An 18,869-nucleotide genomic window follows, 5' to 3' on the forward strand; every position below is an offset into this window, starting at 1 on the left:
GCCAGCTGCCCCCTCACAGCCCACTGGCAGCCCCAAAGCCCCCTTCTACAGCAGCCCCCCATCCCTCCAGGCACAGCACAGGGGGACACGACAAACCCAGCCCAGGGTGGTGTCCACAGCACTCCTTATTTCTCCTGGGGCATCAGCAGGAGAGCAGGGCTATCCCCCAGCTTTTGCCAGACCCCTGCCCCACAGATTCCCTCCATGCCCCATGGAGCATCCCCTGCCCCATGCAGCACCTTGTCCTCTGCCCTCCCCAGCCCCAGCCCCAACAGCGGGGCTCCTGCACCAGCAGCCCCATCACAACACATCACAGGTCCATGGAGACGACTTCCCCCGAGCAGCCCTTGGCACACGGGGCCTCTACTTTGAATTTCACTCTCAACTTTGCCCCAGAGCCTGTGAAAAGGAAAGAATTTGAGTTGTCTCCAACTATTTCTGAGGGCTCAGGCTCTGCCAGAGCGCTGGCGCTGGGAGGAACGACGCTGGCTACACCCCCCAGTGCAGGAGCCAGACCGATGCTGGGGGCACAAACCCAGACAAAACAGACCCTCGTGCCAGCCCCGGCACAGCTCGGCCAGAGCCAAAACCCCCAGCTGCAGCCACCCCGGAGCCACGCTCACAGCCAAGCCAGCACAGAGGAGCAGCTCAGGACAGCAAATCCCCATGGGATGGGCAGCTCTGGGGGAACAGAACCACGAGGACAGTGCCTGGGGCAGCTGAACCCATGGGTTAGGCAGCTCTGGGGGCAGCTGAACCCATGGGATAGGCAGCTCTGGGGGATAGGCAGCTGAACCCATGGGACAGGCAGCTCTGGGGGCAGCTGAACCCATGGGATAGGCAGCTCTGGGGGCAGCTGAACCCATGGGACAGGCAGCTCTGGGGGATAGGCAGCTGAACCCATGGGATAGGCAGCTCTGGGGGATAGGCAGCTGAACCCATGGGATAGGCAGCTCTAGGGGCAGCTGAACCCATGGGATAGGCAGCTCTGGGGGCAGCTGAACCCATGGGACAGGCAGCTCTAGGGGCAGCTGAACCCATGGGACAGGCAGCTCTGGGGGATAGGCAGCTGAACCCATGGGATAGGCAGCTCTAGGGGCAGCTGAACCCATGGGATAGGCAGCTCTAGGGGCAGCTGAACCCACGGGACAGGCAGCTCTAGGGGCAGCTGAACCCATGGGATAGGCAGCTCTAGGGGATAGGCAGCTGAACCCATGGGACAGGCAGCTCTGGGGGCAGCTGAACCCATGGGATAGGCAGCTCTAGGGGCAGCTGAACCCATGGGATAGGCAGCTCTGGGGGCAGCTGAACCCATGGGACAGGCAGCTCTGGGGGCAGCTGAACCCATGGGATAGGCAGCTCTGGGGGCAGCTGAACCCATGGGATAGGCAGCTCTAGGGGCAGCTGAACCCATGGGACAGGCAGCTCTAGGGGCAGCTGAACCCATGGGATAGGCAGCTCTGGGGGACAGGCAGCTGAACCCATGGGATAGGCAGCTCTGGGGGACAGGCAGCTGAACCCATGGGACAGGCAGCTCTGGGGGACAGGCAGCTGAACCCATGGGATAGGCAGCTCTGGGGGACAGGCAGCTGAACCCATGGGATAGGCAGCTCTAGGGGCAGCTGAACCCATGGGATAGGCAGCTCTGGGGGCAGCTGAACCCATGGGATAGGCAGCTCTGGGGGATAGGCAGCTGAACCCATGGGATAGGCAGCTCTAGGGGCAGCTGAACCCATGGGACAGGCAGCTCTGGGGGATAGGCAGCTGAACCCATGGGATAGGCAGCTCTAGGGGCGGCTGAACCCATGGGATAGGCAGCTCTAGGGGCAGCTGAACCCACGGGACAGGCAGCTCTAGGGGCAGCTGAACCCATGGGATAGGCAGCTCTAGGGGATAGGCAGCTGAACCCATGGGACAGGCAGCTCTGGGGGCAGCTGAACCCATGGGATAGGCAGCTCTAGGGGCAGCTGAACCCATGGGATAGGCAGCTCTGGGGGCAGCTGAACCCATGGGACAGGCAGCTCTAGGGGCAGCTGAACCCATGGGATAGGCAGCTCTAGGGGCAGCTGAACCCATGGGATAGGCAGCTCTGGGGGCAGCTGAACCCATGGGATAGGCAGCTCTAGGGGCAGCTGAACCCATGGGACAGGCAGCTCTAGGGGCAGCTGAACCCATGGGATAGGCAGCTCTGGGGGACAGGCAGCTGAACCCATGGGATAGGCAGCTCTGGGGGACAGGCAGCTGAACCCATGGGATAGGCAGCTCTGGGGGATAGGCAGCTGAACCCATGGGACAGGCAGCTCTAGGGGCAGCTGAACCCATGGGACAGGCAGCTCTGGGGGACAGGCAGCTGAACCCATGGGATAGGCAGCTCTGGGGGCAGCTGAACCCATGGGATAGGCAGCTCTAGGGGCAGCTGAACCCATGGGACAGGCAGCTCTAGGGGCAGCTGAACCCATGGGATAGGCAGCTCTGGGGGACAGGCAGCTGAACCCATGGGATAGGCAGCTCTGGGGGACAGGCAGCTGAACCCATGGGATAGGCAGCTCTGGGGGACAGGCAGCTGAACCCATGGGATAGGCAGCTCTGGGGGATAGGCAGCTGAACCCATGGGACAGGCAGCTCTAGGGGCAGCTGAACCCATGGGACAGGCAGCTCTGGGGGACAGGCAGCTGAACCCATGGGATAGGCAGCTCTGGGGGACAGGCAGCTGAACCCATGGGACAGGCAGCTCTGGGGGACAGGCAGCTGAACCCATGGGATAGGCAGCTCTGGGGGACAGGCAGCTGAACCCATGGGACAGGCAGCTCTGGGGGACAGGCAGCTGAACCCATGGGATAGGCAGCTCTGGGGGACAGGCAGCTGAACCCATGGGATAGGCAGCTCTGGGGGACAGGCAGCTGAACCCATGGGATAGGCAGCTCTAGGGGCAGCTGAACCCATGGGATAGGCAGCTCTGGGGGATAGGCAGCTGAACCCATGGGATAGGCAGCTCTAGGGGCAGCTGAACCCATGGGACAGGCAGCTCTAGGGGCAGCTGAACCCATGGGATAGGCAGCTCTAGGGGATAGGCAGCTGAACCCATGGGACAGGCAGCTCTGGGGGCAGCTGAACCCATGGGATAGGCAGCTCTGGGGGCAGCTGAACCCATGGGATAGGCAGCTCTGGGGGATAGGCAGCTGAACCCATGGGATAGGCAGCTCTGGGGGACAGGCAGCTGAACCCATGGGACAGGCAGCTCTGGGGGATAGGCAGCTGAACCCATGGGACAGGCAGCTCTAGGGGCAGCTGAACCCATGGGATAGGCAGCTCTAGGGGCAGCTGAACCCATGGGACAGGCAGCTCTGGGGGATAGGCAGCTGAACCCATGGGACAGGCAGCTCTGGGGGCAGCTGAACCCATGGGACAGGCAGCTCTGGGGGCAGCTGAACCCATGGGATAGGCAGCTCTAGGGGCAGCTGAACCCATGGGACAGGCAGCTCTGGGGGCAGCTGAACCCATGGGACAGGCAGCTCTGGGGGATAGGCAGCTGAACCCATGGGACAGGCAGCTCTGGGGGCAGCTGAACCCATGGGACAGGCAGCTCTGGGGGAACAGGCTGCCTGAGACAGTGCCTGGGACAGCTGAACCCGCCCCGAGGAGCCGCCAGCAGTGCCAGCACCGCAGCGCCGTGTCTCGCCGGGCCAGACCTGGAAGTCTCTTTCCATTTGAGAACCTTTTTCTGGCAGCAGAGGCAGCGAGGGCTGCTCAGCCCAGCACACAAGGCTCTGGGCCCCGCTCTGGCCCTGTCTCCTGGCAGCCGCCCCTCTCCCGCGGCTCCCGGCCACGCAGCGGGGGGTTCCCTGGGGCTGGGGCAGCAGCAGGAGGCTGGCTGGGGCTCGGGGCTCAGGGCAGCCAGGCTGACAGCTGCGGTTTAGAAGGACACGTTGAGATTTCACTTCCTTTCAGTTCATGGGAAACAAAAGCAGAGCCAAGGCGAGAGGCTTCGTCACTCATTCTTCCCTGGTGAACAACGGGGCCAGTGGGGAGGTTTGAGTCCGGGGAAAAGCAAAAGTCGGTTACTTGCAGACAGTGAAACAGGAGATTTGCAAGTCGAATAGCCAGAGTGAGTAAGGAGAGCCCTTCAGGGTGCAAAGAGATGCTGGAGGCCAGTGATGGTGCCAAGGCTCAGCCCTGGGGGAGTGAGAGGGGCAGGGGGGCAGGAGGAGGTGACGAGCGGTGTGCCGAGGAGGTGAGACACAGCTCCGGCAAGAGGCAGAATGCTGGTGGTACAGCCAGGTACTGAGAGCAGAGGGTGGGAAGCCCACACTGGTGATGCCAGTGGGTGTCCTGACCCCCCTATGCCTGCAGCACCCCGTGTCCCACACAGGAACTGAGCTGCCCCCTGTCAGTACTGGAAGCCCTGCACACCTTCCCCCTCAGCTGCACCGCCGAGGACACTCACAGTCAGGGCTCTGGGGACCGGGGGCAGCCCAGGGAGCTGTGTGCCCTGCTCTCCATCATGGTGAAACAAAAAGAAAGAGATGAGGCTCATCTGGCTCCCACACAGCCACTGCCCCATCCTGGCTCTGGACATAGACACCCACAGCAAAGTGTGTTGGCAAGGTGGGTGCACACACAGGGACCTCGCCATACCCCCAGCCACATCCCCAGCCACATCCCCAGCCACGTCCCCAGCCGTCCCCAGCCATGTCCCCAGCCACGTCCCCAGCCACATCCCTAGCCATGTCCCCATCCATGTCCCCAGCCACGTCCCCAGCCATGTCCCCAGCCATGTGTCCATGGTGCCTTCCCAAGCATGGTGTTTGCTTTGGGACACTCCTGTGGCTCTGGTGCCACCCCCCACTCCCCTCCGCTCTGCAGATGGCACCAGTCCCCAGGCAGCCAGGGTTACTGGGCTGCCACAGGCTCTGGCACGTCCCTCTGGTTTCTGGCAAGGTCAGGGTGAAGCCACCAGCTGTGTGGTGGCAGAGAGGTACCAACAGCACCCACCAAGACCTGACTCAGCCTGAGTCCCAGTGCCAGCATCTCTGAGCACAGACCTCATCTGTTCCTCAGCCCCTGGGATCCCCTCCTGCCCTCCCCATGACTCAGCCACACGTGGTGGCTTGGCAGCAGATGGCTTCGAACGGGGAGGGCACAGAAAGGGCTCTGGGGATCCCAGTTGCCGGGCAAAGCCCGAGGCCAGGCTGAACAGGAGACTGGGCAGGATGCAGGGAGCAGGGTCCAGCTACGCCACACCAGCTCTGTAACTCCAGCCACGCTCCAGCCCTCCCTGCCCAGTCCCCAGGGACCCTCTGCATCACCCACCCCTGAGCAGGGCAGCAGCTCCTGCAAGGACACCCTGGCAGGGGGAAGGAAACAGGCAGCACAGGTTTGTCCTTGTCCCGGGTGATGCCAGAGGATCGCAGAGCCTGAGGCTCGTCTGGGTGAAACTGGCTGGGAGAGGCAGTTCCTGCTCCTGCCACCTTCCCAACTGGTAATGCCACCACAGTTGCCACCCAGCCCAGGGCAGCCACCAGCACTGTGGCACAGGGGAGGCACCAGCACTGCAGCTGCAGGCATGTGCAGCTCTGGCGTATGGAGAGGTCACGGCCCAGCCAGAGCAGCTCTGGTCCAGTTTGGTCCCTTTGAACGAAAGCAGGAGGTGGATCTTGCCCTCAGAAGGACTCAAAAGCCACAGCAAGCTCCCCAGGCTCTCCAGGAGCCTGCACTGGTTGTCTCCTGCCCCTGTAAGCACCTCCAGCACCATCAGCAGCATCCTACATCCACATGTCATGGCAGAAGCCAGCTCTTATCCTGATCCTCCACACAGCCAGGGCCAGACCCAGACCCAGCATCTCTTAGGGCAAAGCCAGGGGCAAAAAATGAGCAGCGAGCTCCAGGTCTAGCCCAGGGATGTTCTCTCCCAGAGACCAGCGTGGACAGCTTGCCCATATCCTTCCCTCCGCCTGTTTGCTGCTGGCAGTTCGTTCCACAGCAGCAGGGAGAGTGGGGCAGCAGAGACCCCATCCTGGCAGCCCCTGGCTTGCAGCAGCCCTGCCAGCACGGTGCATGGCTGGGGCTCCTTTTCCTCATTACCCTTGAAATCATGTGAAAATGAGAGTGATGCTTTAAATAGCCCGTGGCCAGCAGAGTCAGCAGAGCTGGCAGCGGAAGGGCAGACCCTGCACAGTGCAGCACAACATGGCATGGCACAGAACAGTACAACACAGCATGGCACAGCATGGTATAGCATGGTATGGCATGGCACAGAACAGCACAACACAGCATGGCACGGCACGGCATGGCATGGCACAGAACAGCACAGAACAGCATGGCCCAGCACAGCATGGCACAGAACAGAACAGCACAACACAGCATGGCACAGCATGGCATGGCACAGAACAGCACAGCACAGCATGGCACGGCACAGCATGGCATGGCACAGAACAGAACAGCACAGAACAGCATGGCCCAGCACAGCATGGCACAGAACAGAACAGCACAACACAGCATGGCATGGCATGGCACAGAACAGCACAGCATAGCAGGGCACGGCACGGCACGGCACAGCATGGCATGGTACAGAACAGCACAGAACAGCATGGCCCAGCACAGCATGGCACAGAACAGAACAGCACAACACAGCATGGCACAGCATGGCATGGCATGGCATGGCATGGCACAGAACAGCATGGCATGGCACAGCATAGCATGGCACAGAACGGAACAGCACAGAACAGCATGGCCCGGCACAGCATGGCCCAGCATGGCATGGCCCGGCATGGCATGGCATGGCATAGAACAGCACAACATGGCACGGCACAGAACAGCACAGCACGGCACAGCATGGCATGGCACAGAACGGCACAGCACAGCATGGCATGGCACAGAACAGCACAGCATGGCACAGCTTGCTTGGCTCCCACAGTTCCCACCCTACATCAAGCCCTTCTTGCTTGCTGAGGATGGAGGAGCAAAGGACACATCCATGACTGAGGGAGGTATCTGTGGCCATCACAGTACGCCCCAGGTGGGACAGAGCCTGGCAGGGACAGCCATGTGGCTCAGCCCAGGTTGATCCTTGGGGCTGGGAACCAGCTCAGCACCCCCAGCACTGTGCTGAGCTGCACACTGCCAGGCTCTGCCAGGGCTGCTCTGCAGATGAGTGTCCCTCAATTTGCTGAGGCTGGGGATGTCATTTCCCCTTTCCTCACGTGGCAGGATCTTGGGTGGGTGGACAAGGGAGGCTGCATCTGCACCTCAAACAGCCTTCACCCTTCTGCAGCCCAGCAGCAGCATCTGGGGATGCAGAACTGACTCCTGCTCCTCAGCCACCCCTGGGCTGGCCTGGCTCACCCCCAGGCCACAGCCACCATGCTCACGGCCCCCTCGAGGGACAGCGAGAGGCTCCCTGAGCCCTTAAGCAGGGTGGTATGGCCACAGGCATGTGTGGCTGGCCGGGAGCACACTCCTATGCACACACCCAGCCTTGTGCACACCCTTACACTCACATGGACACACCTGCCCTGCCCACACATGCACACCCTATGCCCACACATGCACACCCACACACCTCCCATGCCCACACATCCATCCCCCCATGCCCACACATTCATCCCCCCATGCCCACACATGCATACTCCCACATCCCATGCCCACACATGCACACCCACACACCTCCCATGCCCACACATGCACACCCACACACTTCCCTGCCCAAACATGCCCACTCACATACCCTGATGCCCACACATGCCTATCCACACACCCCAGGCCCACACATGCACACCCCATGCCCACACACACCGCTGGGGAGGCTGGGAGCCACTGTCTGACAAACCCAAGCAGGAACAGTCATCCCCATCCTCCCCTCAGCCCACATCCCCTTTTGCAAGCCCAAAGCCCCACGTCCCTCATGCCAGACACAATCTCCAGACACTCTCATCCCTCTGCTTCGACGCATACTCTGGGGGAGTGAGGGTGGCTTTGGAACCTCAGCCTTGCCCAGGAGTCCCCTGGGTGTGAGTGGGAGCAGCAGCTGGGATGCCGCAGGGATGCCTCACCACAGCCTGGGAATGTTCCCCCTCAGTCCAGGAAAAATAAGAAAATAACAACGAAATCTCCCCAAACTAAAGGACAAACACGATTGGAGCCAGCCCCGGGGCCAGCCCAGCGCAGCCCCCACGCTCTGCCCAAAGCACCCGGCTCCCTTTCCCCGCCCCGCAGGACACTGACTCAGGGCTGCAGGGAAGCCCCAGCTCCCCCTCACACAGCATCTCTGGCTGCCAGCTCAGCAAGGGGCTGCTGGCAGAGCCACGGGGCGCAGACACCCCAGCCACCACGGCCCTTTGCTGGCTGCCCCTACCCTCTGTGCTGTGCCACGGCCCACAGGACATCCCGCTGGCAAGGCAGCCCTGAGCAGTGTGTACTGGCCCAGCCAACGGGGAAGGGGTTAATTACTAATTGAGCCAATAAATGATTAGCAAGCAGAGAGGGTTGCTGGGGGAGAGCAAGCTCAGCAGCCCCAGAAGCCTTGGCACTGACAGGGACACCCACACACGGTGCCACCAGCCCTGCCAGCTGACACCTCAGCGGGGGCAAGAATGGGCAGAAGGTGATTTCCTCACAAACTGAGGCAGCAAAACCAAAAGGGCCCTTCCTCACCGAGCCCGCTGCCCCTGGGCACAGGCAGGGCTGTGGGCACGGGATGCTGGGACAGCCCCTCCACAGCCCTGCCTGTGCCCAGCGTGCCAGCAGCAGCCACCTGCCCAGAAGCTCTGTGCCTGATGTTCAAGGGGGATCATCCTGCCTGCACCCAGGCAGGAGGGGGCCAGGCAGCACCGTGGTGCACCCACCCCTCAGAGTCACCAAGTGACCCCTTTGCCTCTCCTGCCCCTCACATGCCCATCTCAGGCTGCCCCAGTGCTTCCCTGCAGCCCAGGAGGATGATGAAAGTGGCTCTTCCAGCAAGGGAAACTGAGGACAGGGCCACCACAAGGCCAGTGGCAGGGTGAAGGGTGCCCATGGGGTTTGCTCACTGCACCTTGGCCACCTTCACACGGCCCAAGTCCTGCCATTACACGCGCAATGTCCCCTGCACCCCCGCCAAGGCTGCCCAGCATGGCGAGGACGGGGCACGCACATAGATGGGGCGCCCAGCGTGCCAGGGATGGGGTGCTGAGCCAGACCTCAAACCAGCAGCACCCCACGAGCCCCGTGCACCACCTGCAGCCGCTGAGCCGGCAATAGCCATGGGCACACACAGGCTGTCCCAGGGTCACGGGCTGTGCTGTCCCCACGGGCACAGAGCCCCGCTGCTGTGCCACCCACCCTGCCCACTGTCTGCCCCGGCTGGGCCCAGCTCAGCACAGGCTCAGCCCCACGAGGCTGCGGTGGGACAGGGTGACAGCAGGCAGTGGCTCTGGGCACCACCAGCTGAAGGGACAGTGCAGGAGGTGCCGCTGCCAACAAGGCACCAAGAAGAACCCAAAGCGGCTGCCGGGAGCTGGGTGAGCACTGAGGGTGCACACAAAGGGTTAAACCCGAGGCAGTTTAATGTTTCAGGAATTTGAATCTGAGTTCATTTCCACTCAGAAAACACAAAGTGCTCCACGTGGGCCTGACTCAGCCCGGCTGAGCACCCCCTGAGAGGGGGGATTCCACGGTCCCCTCCCGGGCGATGCTGGGGCTGCGAGGGGCCGGCACTGACTCTCCTCCTGGGGGGACACGGTGGCAGCAGGGGACATGAAGGGGGTTGTTCCTCATAACAGCAGACCCCAGGATCTGACCCAGCAGCAATTGGGTGTTTTCCCTTCTCATACGGACCAGGAGAGACTGACACAGGGAAAAACACCTTGAAGGGGAGCAAAGACCAGAGACAGCTTTCCCTCTCTTGCCTCCTTGCACCCAAATGCACCCTTCACACAAACCCACCCAAAACCAGCCCCGGGGTCTGTCTGCTCCAGGCTGCTGCTGGGATTTAGACTGAGCTCGTCTGGGACCATGTGGAAGTGCTCAGGACGCCTGCCCCGGCTCCTCTGCTGCGGGCAGCCAGGGCACAGCTCAGCACCGGGGCTGCGGCAGGATGGGACCGCTGCCTGGCTCCAGCACCGGCCCAGAACCCAGCAGGGACATTTCCAGCCCAGAGGCACCGTCCGGCTGGGGAAGGGGCCGCATCCTGCCCCGTGCTCGGCGGGACGGGACGAGCCGGCTGTGTGACTCAGGCCGTGCAGGGGCTGGGTGCGCAGGCCGGGGCTGAGCAGCAGGAAGCGATGAGGCAGCGGGGCCTTGCAGGAGAAACCAGCTGGGCCCAGGCCTGAACCGGTCGGTCCTCTCTCGGCCTGCCTTTGCCTCGCACGGCTCTGCCCCCGGATGAGTCACGAGAGCCCGCGGTGCCAGCCCGGCGCCGGGGCACCCACCGCGCTCAGCCTCGCCGCCGGATGCGACCCTTCCCCAGCCCCCTCGCACCGCCTGGCCCGGCTGCCGGGGGCTGTCCCCGGGGGGCTGTACTGGCCCTCAGACCCCAGGGGCTGTCCCCGAGGGGCTGTCCCGGCCCTCAGACCCCAGGGGCTGTCCCGGCCCTCAGACCCCAGGGGCTGTCCCCGGGGGGCTGTCCCGCCCTCAGACCCCAGGGGCTGTCCCCGGGGGGCTGTCCCGGCACCCCCAACCCCAGGGGCTGTCCCCGGGGGGCTGTCCGGGCCCTCAGACCCCAGGGGCTGTCCCCAGAGGGCTGTCCCGGCCCCCCGACCCCGCCGTGCCCGCACCCGCGCAGCCGCCGCCGCCCTGAGCAAACAAACCCGCGGTGCGGAGCCCGGCCCCGGCTCCAGCTCCCCGCGGAATCCATGGGGCCCCAAACACCCGAGGCAGCGCGTTCAGCAGCGGCTCCTCGGCTCGGAGCAGCCGAAACAAAGCCCAGCCCCAGCGCGCCGGCAGCTCGGCCGCGCTCCCCGCACCCTCCGTCCGCAGCCCCGGCTCGGGGCCGCATCCTGCCCGGGGCCGTTTGCCTGCGGGTGGGTGCCGGTGTCCCGCGGCTACCCGGCACCGGAGCTGCCTGCAAGGAACGTGCATGTGAATAACAAGCAGCACTCGGGGCCTTTGAACGTCTCCGGACAACCAGGTCCGGGGCTGGAATGAGCCCAGCGCGAGATGTCTGTCCTGAACCTCCCTGCCCAACAGCACCTGAGAGACAGGGCTGGAGGGGATCTCCTCTTGCCCACCCAGCCCTGCCCGATCCAGGCAAGACCCTCCTGGCCTGCCCTTTGCCTTCAGGGGTGATGCTCCAAAGCCACAGGGCACAGGTGCCCACACAGGCACCCAGCTGGGCTAAACCCACCCCAGTGGGCACAGGAGCCAGGTTCGGTCTGACCTGAAGAGGTGATTGCACTCCCAAGACAGTCAGGATCAGTCTGCAGCCAGGGTCAGGGCTCGGTCAGGGAGGTGGCTGTGGGGAGATGAAGCATCTCCACCGGGCAGCTTGGCTCAATCTGGGTACCACCCCCAAACCCTGTGCTGGAGCAGGATCTGCTGCCCTCACCCTGGCTGCAGTCACATCACCCCACACGTCTCCTGTCCCCAAGCATCCCACCAGCAGAAGTGGCTTGGGATGCTTCCCATGGCTGAGCCAGGCTGGAGAAAAGCTGCCAACCCTTTGATCCTCCCCCTACGGCGGGTGCTGCCCCTCAGCAGAGTGAGACCCAGCGCTACCCCTCCCCAGACACAGCCCCGCTCACCCCCCAGCACTGGCCTGGCACTGCATGGCACAAGCCCCACAGCAGTGCCACAGGGAGGATGAACCCACAGCAGGGTCCTTTGGGCACCCACAGACCTGGGAGCTACAGAATCACAGAATCACAGAATCTGAAGGGCTGGAAGGGACCTGCAAAGCTCACCCAGTGCAGCCCCCTGCCAGAGCAGCAGCACCTAGAGCAGGGCACACAGGGACTCATCCAGCTGGGCTGGAATGTCTCCAGAGAAGGAGCCTCCACAGCCCATCTGGGCAGCCCCTGCCAGTGCTCCCTCATCTCAACAGGGAACAAATTCTTCCTTGTGTTCCTTTGGAACCTCTTCTGTTCCAGCTTGTCCCCATTGCCCCTTGTCCTAGAACTCAGCAGCTTCCCAAGGCAAAGGGGACAGATCAAACATAGGCATCTCTGGGTTCCTTATGCTCTGGGTGCTGGGAACAGCAGTGGGTGCTGGCTCTGGGATGTCCCAGCTAATGCTGGTGTGCTCAGCACGAGACAAGCAGCCTGTGCCCCCCATGCCCAGCCCCAGGGAGAGGAGCCGAACCTGGCACACTCTCCCTCTGCTCAGCTGGCCAGTGCCAGCAGGAAACCCAATCCAGCACCACGGGAGGAGAACAAACAAAGACTTTTATGTACATCCAAAAAAAGAACTCAAACCAAGAGGTATTTGAACAAAACAGCCCTGAGTCTGTTCTGGGCTCTGCCACAGCCCCTGCTGCTGGGGGGTTCCTGTGCCCAGCTCCTCTGCAAGGCCAGGGCAGGACAGAGGCTCTCCATCTGCCCTGTGGTGCCCATCCCACACCATGCCCCCCATGCCTGCTTCCCCCTCCCCACAGAGGGGATGCCCCAGCCAAGTGTGCCCAGTGTCCCCATGGCTGAGGTTGCTCCAGAAGCACCACGGTCCCTGGTGAACCACAGACATCCCCCAGGCTGGTGGGACCTGCCCCGTGGTGCTGCCAACCAGTGCCCAGTGGCACAGAGCATCACCAGCGGGAGGGTGGGCAGCAGCCAGCAGATCAAAGTGGCTCCTGGGCAGAGGCAAGGCAGGGACATAACCAAAACAGGGGTGTTCCCAAGGCAGGGATGTTCCTCGGTGGGGACATTCCCACGGCTCTGTTCTGGTCTCAGGTGATGCCCTGAGTGTGCTGGGAGCAGAGGAAGGGGCTTGGGATGCTTCCCATGGCTGAGCCACCACTGCTTTGGGTGCCTGGGAGAGGGCAGCCCTGCCCTGCTGCCCCATGCAGTGGCACTGAGGTCACTCCAGCTTTGGGGTACATCCTTTCATGCAGGGAAAGCCCCCAAGGGGCATCACACGTAGGGCTAAGCAGAGCTGGCAGGGGGAGAGAGGAAACCAGGACAAGCATCCTGTGCCTCAGGAGACACCAACATACCAGGAGGGGAGGGAGGCCCTGTGTCAGGACCCTGCCAGGGCAGAGCAGCCCATTGATCCCTGATGAATGGGGACATCTCATCCTGGGGACCCACAGCAAAGGGGTCCCAGCTCCCCAGAGTGAGGCTGGAAGCCTGGCTGCAGGCAGTGACAGACCTGTGGGCAGGAGGGCATGGAGAAGGGCACTGCTCTAGCAGCCAGAGCCAGGCCCTGCACTGAACACTGCTGCCCTTTCCCTTTGAAAAGGGGGAAAAGGTGGAGTTTTACTCCTTCCTCCCACCCCAGTCCAGGCAGGCTGGGAGAAAGGCTGCTTGCCATGAGTAGCTCTGCTCTGCCCCTTCCCCCTATCCTGACCCTCTGGCATGGGGTAGAGGAGCCAGCGTGGGCACATCCAGGCATGGGACAGTGCTCAGAGACTGGGGAGGGGACTCAGCTGCTGCTTGGGGATTCCCTGGTCAGGCACCAACACCTTGGGGCTGCAGCTCAAGGGTGAGGTGATGCCTTCTGTGACCAGGGTGGAGGGACCAGACCTGGGTCCCAAGGGTGCTCAGCCTCGTGCTGGGGCTGGTGCTCACCTGCCTTCAAACCTCTGCCCAGTGAGCTGCTGTGGAGGAGCATCCCTGGATCCCCCAGCCCTGCCTGACACGGAGCTCAGGGGCCTGGCAGCGGGGAGGCAGGAGCCAGGGGACAGACCCCCCAGCCCCTCTGGCTAGGCTCAGGGAATCTGCCAGACGGGCTGTGAAATGGGATGGAAACAGGATGGTGGGTCTGACACTGCTCCTTCCCACAGGCTGGGACCAGGCTCCTGCCTGCAAGGCTCTATCCATGGGCCCTGCTGCCCACTGCATCCCCACAGCCCAGGGCTGTCTGCATGTCTCACCTGGGGCTCTTTGGGGCTGTTGTGGTGACTGTCCCCGTGCCCATCGGCTGTGCCCCGTGTGGGGCCGGACTCACAGCACTGTGGCTGTGGCAGAGCCAGGGCTGGGGGCCAGTGGCGTGTTGCAACCTGCTGTGGGGCTCAGGCAGAGGGACAGGAGCCTGTCAGTCCCCAGGAGAGCTGGGTAGAGCTGAGATGGGGTGTGAAGAGCCTCCCTGGGCTCAGAGCCAGCCTGTACAGTGATTTGGGGGCAGCAGGGAGGCAAAGGCTTGGGAAAACTCATCTTTAGGCTGTGTCTCCCTTGCTGGATCTCTGCAATGGGTACAGGGGTGTCTGACACTGCAGCAGGCGGCCTGTTCTGCGGGGTGCTTTCCTCTCCCTAAGCTGACCTGAGGGCCCAAGGAGAGCTCTCAGCTGCCACATCAGCTCTGCTCCTCCTGTCCCCGGCCCTCGTGCTCTCAAGCTTGCTGAAGGCAAGGCCTTTGCAGAAGCCCTTGCTGGGGAAGGCAGGGAAGGTCCCTGGGGAGGGAAGCCAGGCACTGCCCTGGGGCTGAGCCACAGGACCTGCTGCCCACGTGAGAGAGCCACCGGCACGAGAGGCCCCCGCAGCCGGCTGTGTCCCCTGCCCCAACACGCTGGCTCCCAGCGAGCCCTGTGCCCTGACATGACGGCTGCAGGTAAGCCCTGGCTTGCCAGAACCAGCCCTTCCCTGCTGGCAGGGAGCCCTGACATGCCAGGAGAGTTATTTATTTCACGATGAAAGAAGACACACACTTGGTTACGAGAAGCTGCTCCCCATCTCCAGCACATTGCAGCACCTGTCCCTCAGAGCGTCCCTGCACCGCTCCCCTCAGGGCAGGGTGAGGGTTTCAGCCTCAAGACCAACCCCAGAGCCCATCACCAGCAGCCACCACCTCCCACGCTGGCTGGAGCTGATCTGTGGCCAAGGCTAGGAAATGAGGAAGCCACGGCAAAGCTCTCCCCGCTGCCTGCAACCATCCCCAGCGCTGGCAAGCCTGTCCCCACGAGCCTGTCAGTGTTTGCTGGGCACCTCCAGACCTGACCCTGCAGCCCATCCTGTCACACCCAGGCAGGAGAAGGAGGCTCCTGGGCAGGGTCAAGGATACACAGACACAGATGCCCAAAAAGGCTCTGGGAAGAGGAAAAGCTGTGGGTCCAGCTCGGGGCGTGAGGCTCAGTGTCACCTCTGCCACTCTTGCGTGGGCTGGTGTCTGCAGGAAGTCCCACCCCAAACTAACAGCAGGTTTATTCAGCAATTAACGGGCTGGTGACTCCCTGGAGATGCCAGAACAAGGTGTGAGTTCCCAGGGACCCTCCCTGTGCTGCCACCCACCTTTCCATCCCTCTGCTCACAGAGGCACCTAGCAGCTCCTGCCAGCCGTGCTCCACCTCACCCTCCTGGAGAAGGGCCCCATGGGACTGGGACACGGAGTTATTCTGGCAGGAGGGAAGAGCTGCCTCCAGCCCTTTGCTGAGGGGCACAGGAGGGGACACTGTGCAAAACTCCAAGGCACACAGGGACATCTCAGCTTTCCCAGGAACCCTGGCAGGACACCCCATGCCTGCCACCCCCATGTGCCAAGGCCATGGTGCCCATGTAGGGCATGGAGGGACAAGGAGGGGGAGCCAGTCCCTGCTCCAGCCTGTGGGGCAGGTTGGGAGCAATCCCAGCCTACATTTGGGGGGAGGAGGAGGAGGAGAAGGAGGGCAGCCAAGGGGTGTTGGCAAACCAACTGTGTGACTGAAGCCAGGACAATGTCCATGTAGAGCAGCAGAAGGAAGGAAGCACTTACGGGTCATGGAGACCCTGGAGAAAGGGAAGTAGGAGCTGCAGGCACCTGGGTGCACATCACAGGGCCCAGGCTGCCCCGTCAGGCATCCCTGGTGCTGGCAGGGACACATCTGAGCAGGCCACAGGACAGCAGCTCAGCCCCACCAGCGTGAGGAAAGAGAATGGGCCTGAGCCAGCACCACCACAGCAGTGTGGCTCGTGACCAGGAGACACTGGCATCAGCCTCACTTGATGCCACGGGCTGGGACACGGCCTGGGACCGGCACAGTACAGCTTTGGTGGCAGAGGGCCCCAGGAGAGGGGACTGCCCCATGCATGGCATGGGAAGGCTTTTCATCACCTCTCTCCTGCCTTTAACCCACTTGCAGCACTCAGAGCTCTGCTCCCAGGAGGGGGGAGGGATCTGGCCCACGTTTTCACCATCTCCCCACAAGCCCCGGGCTCGCTGCGTGCCCAGCCAACACAGCTCACTGGTGCACGGGGGCTGCAGCCGTGGCGGGTGTTGCCAAGCAGAGAGCTCCAGTCCCTGCTGCAGTCTGGGGTCACAGCAGCCAGGGCAGCTCCTCCCAACTCCCCAAAGCTGGGAAAAGTGGCTTGGAGAGGGGCTGGATCCTTCCCCAGGTGCCAGCAGGAGCAGTGGCGGCAGGAACAGGCCGAGCTGGGCAGGAGTTTCCCCCGTGGAGCTCTGCATGGCTGACAGCACGTCCTGCCTTGCCTGGCCGGGTATGGCCCCTCCCAGCTCCGGGGGCTTTGCATCCAGCCAGAAGTCTGGGCAGAAAGCAGAGAGAGGTGCTTCAAGTGGGCTCCAAGGTCTCCCAGGGCACATGTCCCAGTACAAGTGTGGGTCCTCCCTACTCACCCCAGAGCTGCAGCATGGCACAGGGCATGGACCAGCCAAATCTCCACAATCCTCCTTCACAGGGATTCTGTTTTCCCCATGAAAACCCATCTGCAGCCACAGCCCTGCTAAGCACAGGCTGAAACTCCTGAGTCCTTGCCAGGGTCCAACCGGTCTGGCCTCGCAAGCACCTACTTTCTGGCCTAGCAGAGACAAGATTCCTGCCCAGGAACCCCAGCCAGGCTTTTCCTTGTTATTCTTCAGGACTGAGGTGGCAGGGCTTGGACAGCGAGCTACCTCTGCACAGAGAACCAGGAAGTTAAAGGGGGGATTCGGGATGTGCTTTGGGCCCGAGGGTGCCGCAGCGAGCAGCCCCGAGCAGCCCCGCGCCGCTGCGGCCTCCCGCGGAGCAGCGCTGAGCTCCAACCACGCAGCACCAAAACCCCACCAAAACCCCACGGCGTGCTCCCAGCTCGCCCTCAAAGCTGCAAACGTGCTGGCGTCCTGCTGAGCCGCACACCACGGGAGCACTCCTGCCAGCGGCCCTGGAGTGGGACAGCAGGGCCTGGCAGGGCTGAGGGGCTGCCACAGAGCCACGAGACACGGCACTGCTGTGCCGGTGCCGGCACCACGCCGCTCCAGAGGCTTTTCTTCCCCTCAAAGCCCTCGGGGAAAAAGAACTTGAGAGGCGCTCCCGTGGTTTTATGGAGGAGACGGAGGAGATAGGGCAGAGCCACCTCCAAAAGCCCGGCGCTGTCCCAGCCCTTGAGCTCTCTGGAAGGCGCACAAGGTCCAGCCACGCTCCTCCCTGCCACCGACTAGGTGCGGCTCGGGGGCGGGGGGATGCTTCGCCCAGCAGAGAGGAGGGTTGTTCAGCCTGGGGAGTTGAAACCGATGCCGAAGGCCGAAAGGGCTCAGAGGTCAAGTCTTGCGTGCTGCAGAGCCCCGGGGAGAGAAGCGCCCGAATGACAAGCGGCGCGGAGCAGCTCCCGGCGGGCGCAGCACCCCGACGGAGGGGTGACCCCACTTACAGGGGTCAAGGCAGACACCGCGGGCACCAATTATCGCCCCTGCCCTCCCGCCGCCACTGCCCTCCCCGACCCCGCTTCACACACAGCTCTGTCTGTCCGGAGCCCGTCACCCCGCGCCGCGCCTGCCGCCTGCCCTGAGCGCACATCCTGCGCCGGGCGCTGAGCCGCCTCCGGCCACTCGCCCCAGGACTCTCAATGCCCACATTGTCATCCTTCCCCGGTGACAGCGGTGGCGGGGGCACTGCCGTGTCCTGCCTCAGCCGCGGTACCCCAGGGCTCAAGTCATCCTTTCCCCCATCCCGAAGCCCTCAGGGGGCTTCTCTCGGGACCCCCCAGCACTGCTAAGGGGGAGAAGGTTCATCCGCCAGCGCAGCGCCAGCCCAGCGCCACCAAAGCCCGCTGTGACGGGGGTTTCCCCGCGCAGGACGCGGCTGGCCAGGATCCCCCCGCAGCCCGGCTCGCCGCACGCCCTCCCCACAGCCCGGGCGAGGCTCAGCACGCTCCGCAGAGCCAACGCAAACAGCGCCGGCACAACCCAGCCTTTCATGCGGGAGGCACACGGGGTGCCCGCGCCATCCCCGCGCCCCGCCCGGCCGAGGGGCCAGCGAGGAACGGCGCGGCGGAGAGACAAGAAAAAGAAGCGTCAAGTCCGGGAGAAAGGGGAAGAGCGGGTGTGAGGGGGGAGCTGCGAAAGCACGGGCCGGAGGGGCCCCCACCCCGGCGGAAGAGAAGGACCGACAAGAGCCCGGCTGGGAGCGGGGAGGGCGGAGGCGCGGCGGGGGCTCACCCGCGATGTGCTGGCGGCGACCCTCGTCCAGGTGCGTGGAGACCACATCTCCCATGGCGAGCGGAGCCGGGCCGGCCGGGCGGCGGCAGGGCCAGGAGGAGGAGGAGGAGGAGGAGGAGGAGGAGGAGGAGGAGGAGGAGGAGGAGGAGGAAGGCAGCCCGGGGCGGTCAGGCAGCGCGGCGCCCCATGGCAGCCCCGGCCCCGCCGGCCACTCCCTCCGCACCGCCCCGTGCGTGCGTGTGTGTGTCTCTGTGTCTCTGTGTCTGTGTCTCCCTCCTTGTAATTAGCCGCTCTAATTTGCTGGCTGGGGGATGGGGGCTGTGCCGCCCCCCGGGCTGTTAACCCCCGCCGTGCCCACGCTGCGGGGCCCCGCGCCAGCTCCCCGGGATGAGCCCTCCTGGCAGCGG

The 18,869-nt window shown here is 63.6% G+C and overlaps 1 protein-coding gene across 1 annotated transcript in view; it reads right to left on the reverse strand.

The window, feature by feature from the left end:
- NIBAN2 (niban apoptosis regulator 2) overlaps positions 1–18,869 on the reverse strand; it is a 37,127-nt gene extending 18,258 nt beyond the window's left edge. Inside the window, exon 1 of the mRNA XM_062011513.1 lies at positions 18,463–18,869. Within this exon, the coding sequence (XP_061867497.1) occupies positions 18,463–18,517 (55 nt within the window). The 5' untranslated portion in view covers positions 18,518–18,869. The remainder of the gene's footprint in view (positions 1–18,462) is intronic.

Source organism: Colius striatus, chromosome 19 (genome assembly GCF_028858725.1).
Source record: "Colius striatus isolate bColStr4 chromosome 19, bColStr4.1.hap1, whole genome shotgun sequence".
NCBI classification, from domain to species: Eukaryota; Metazoa; Chordata; class Aves; order Coliiformes; family Coliidae; genus Colius; species Colius striatus.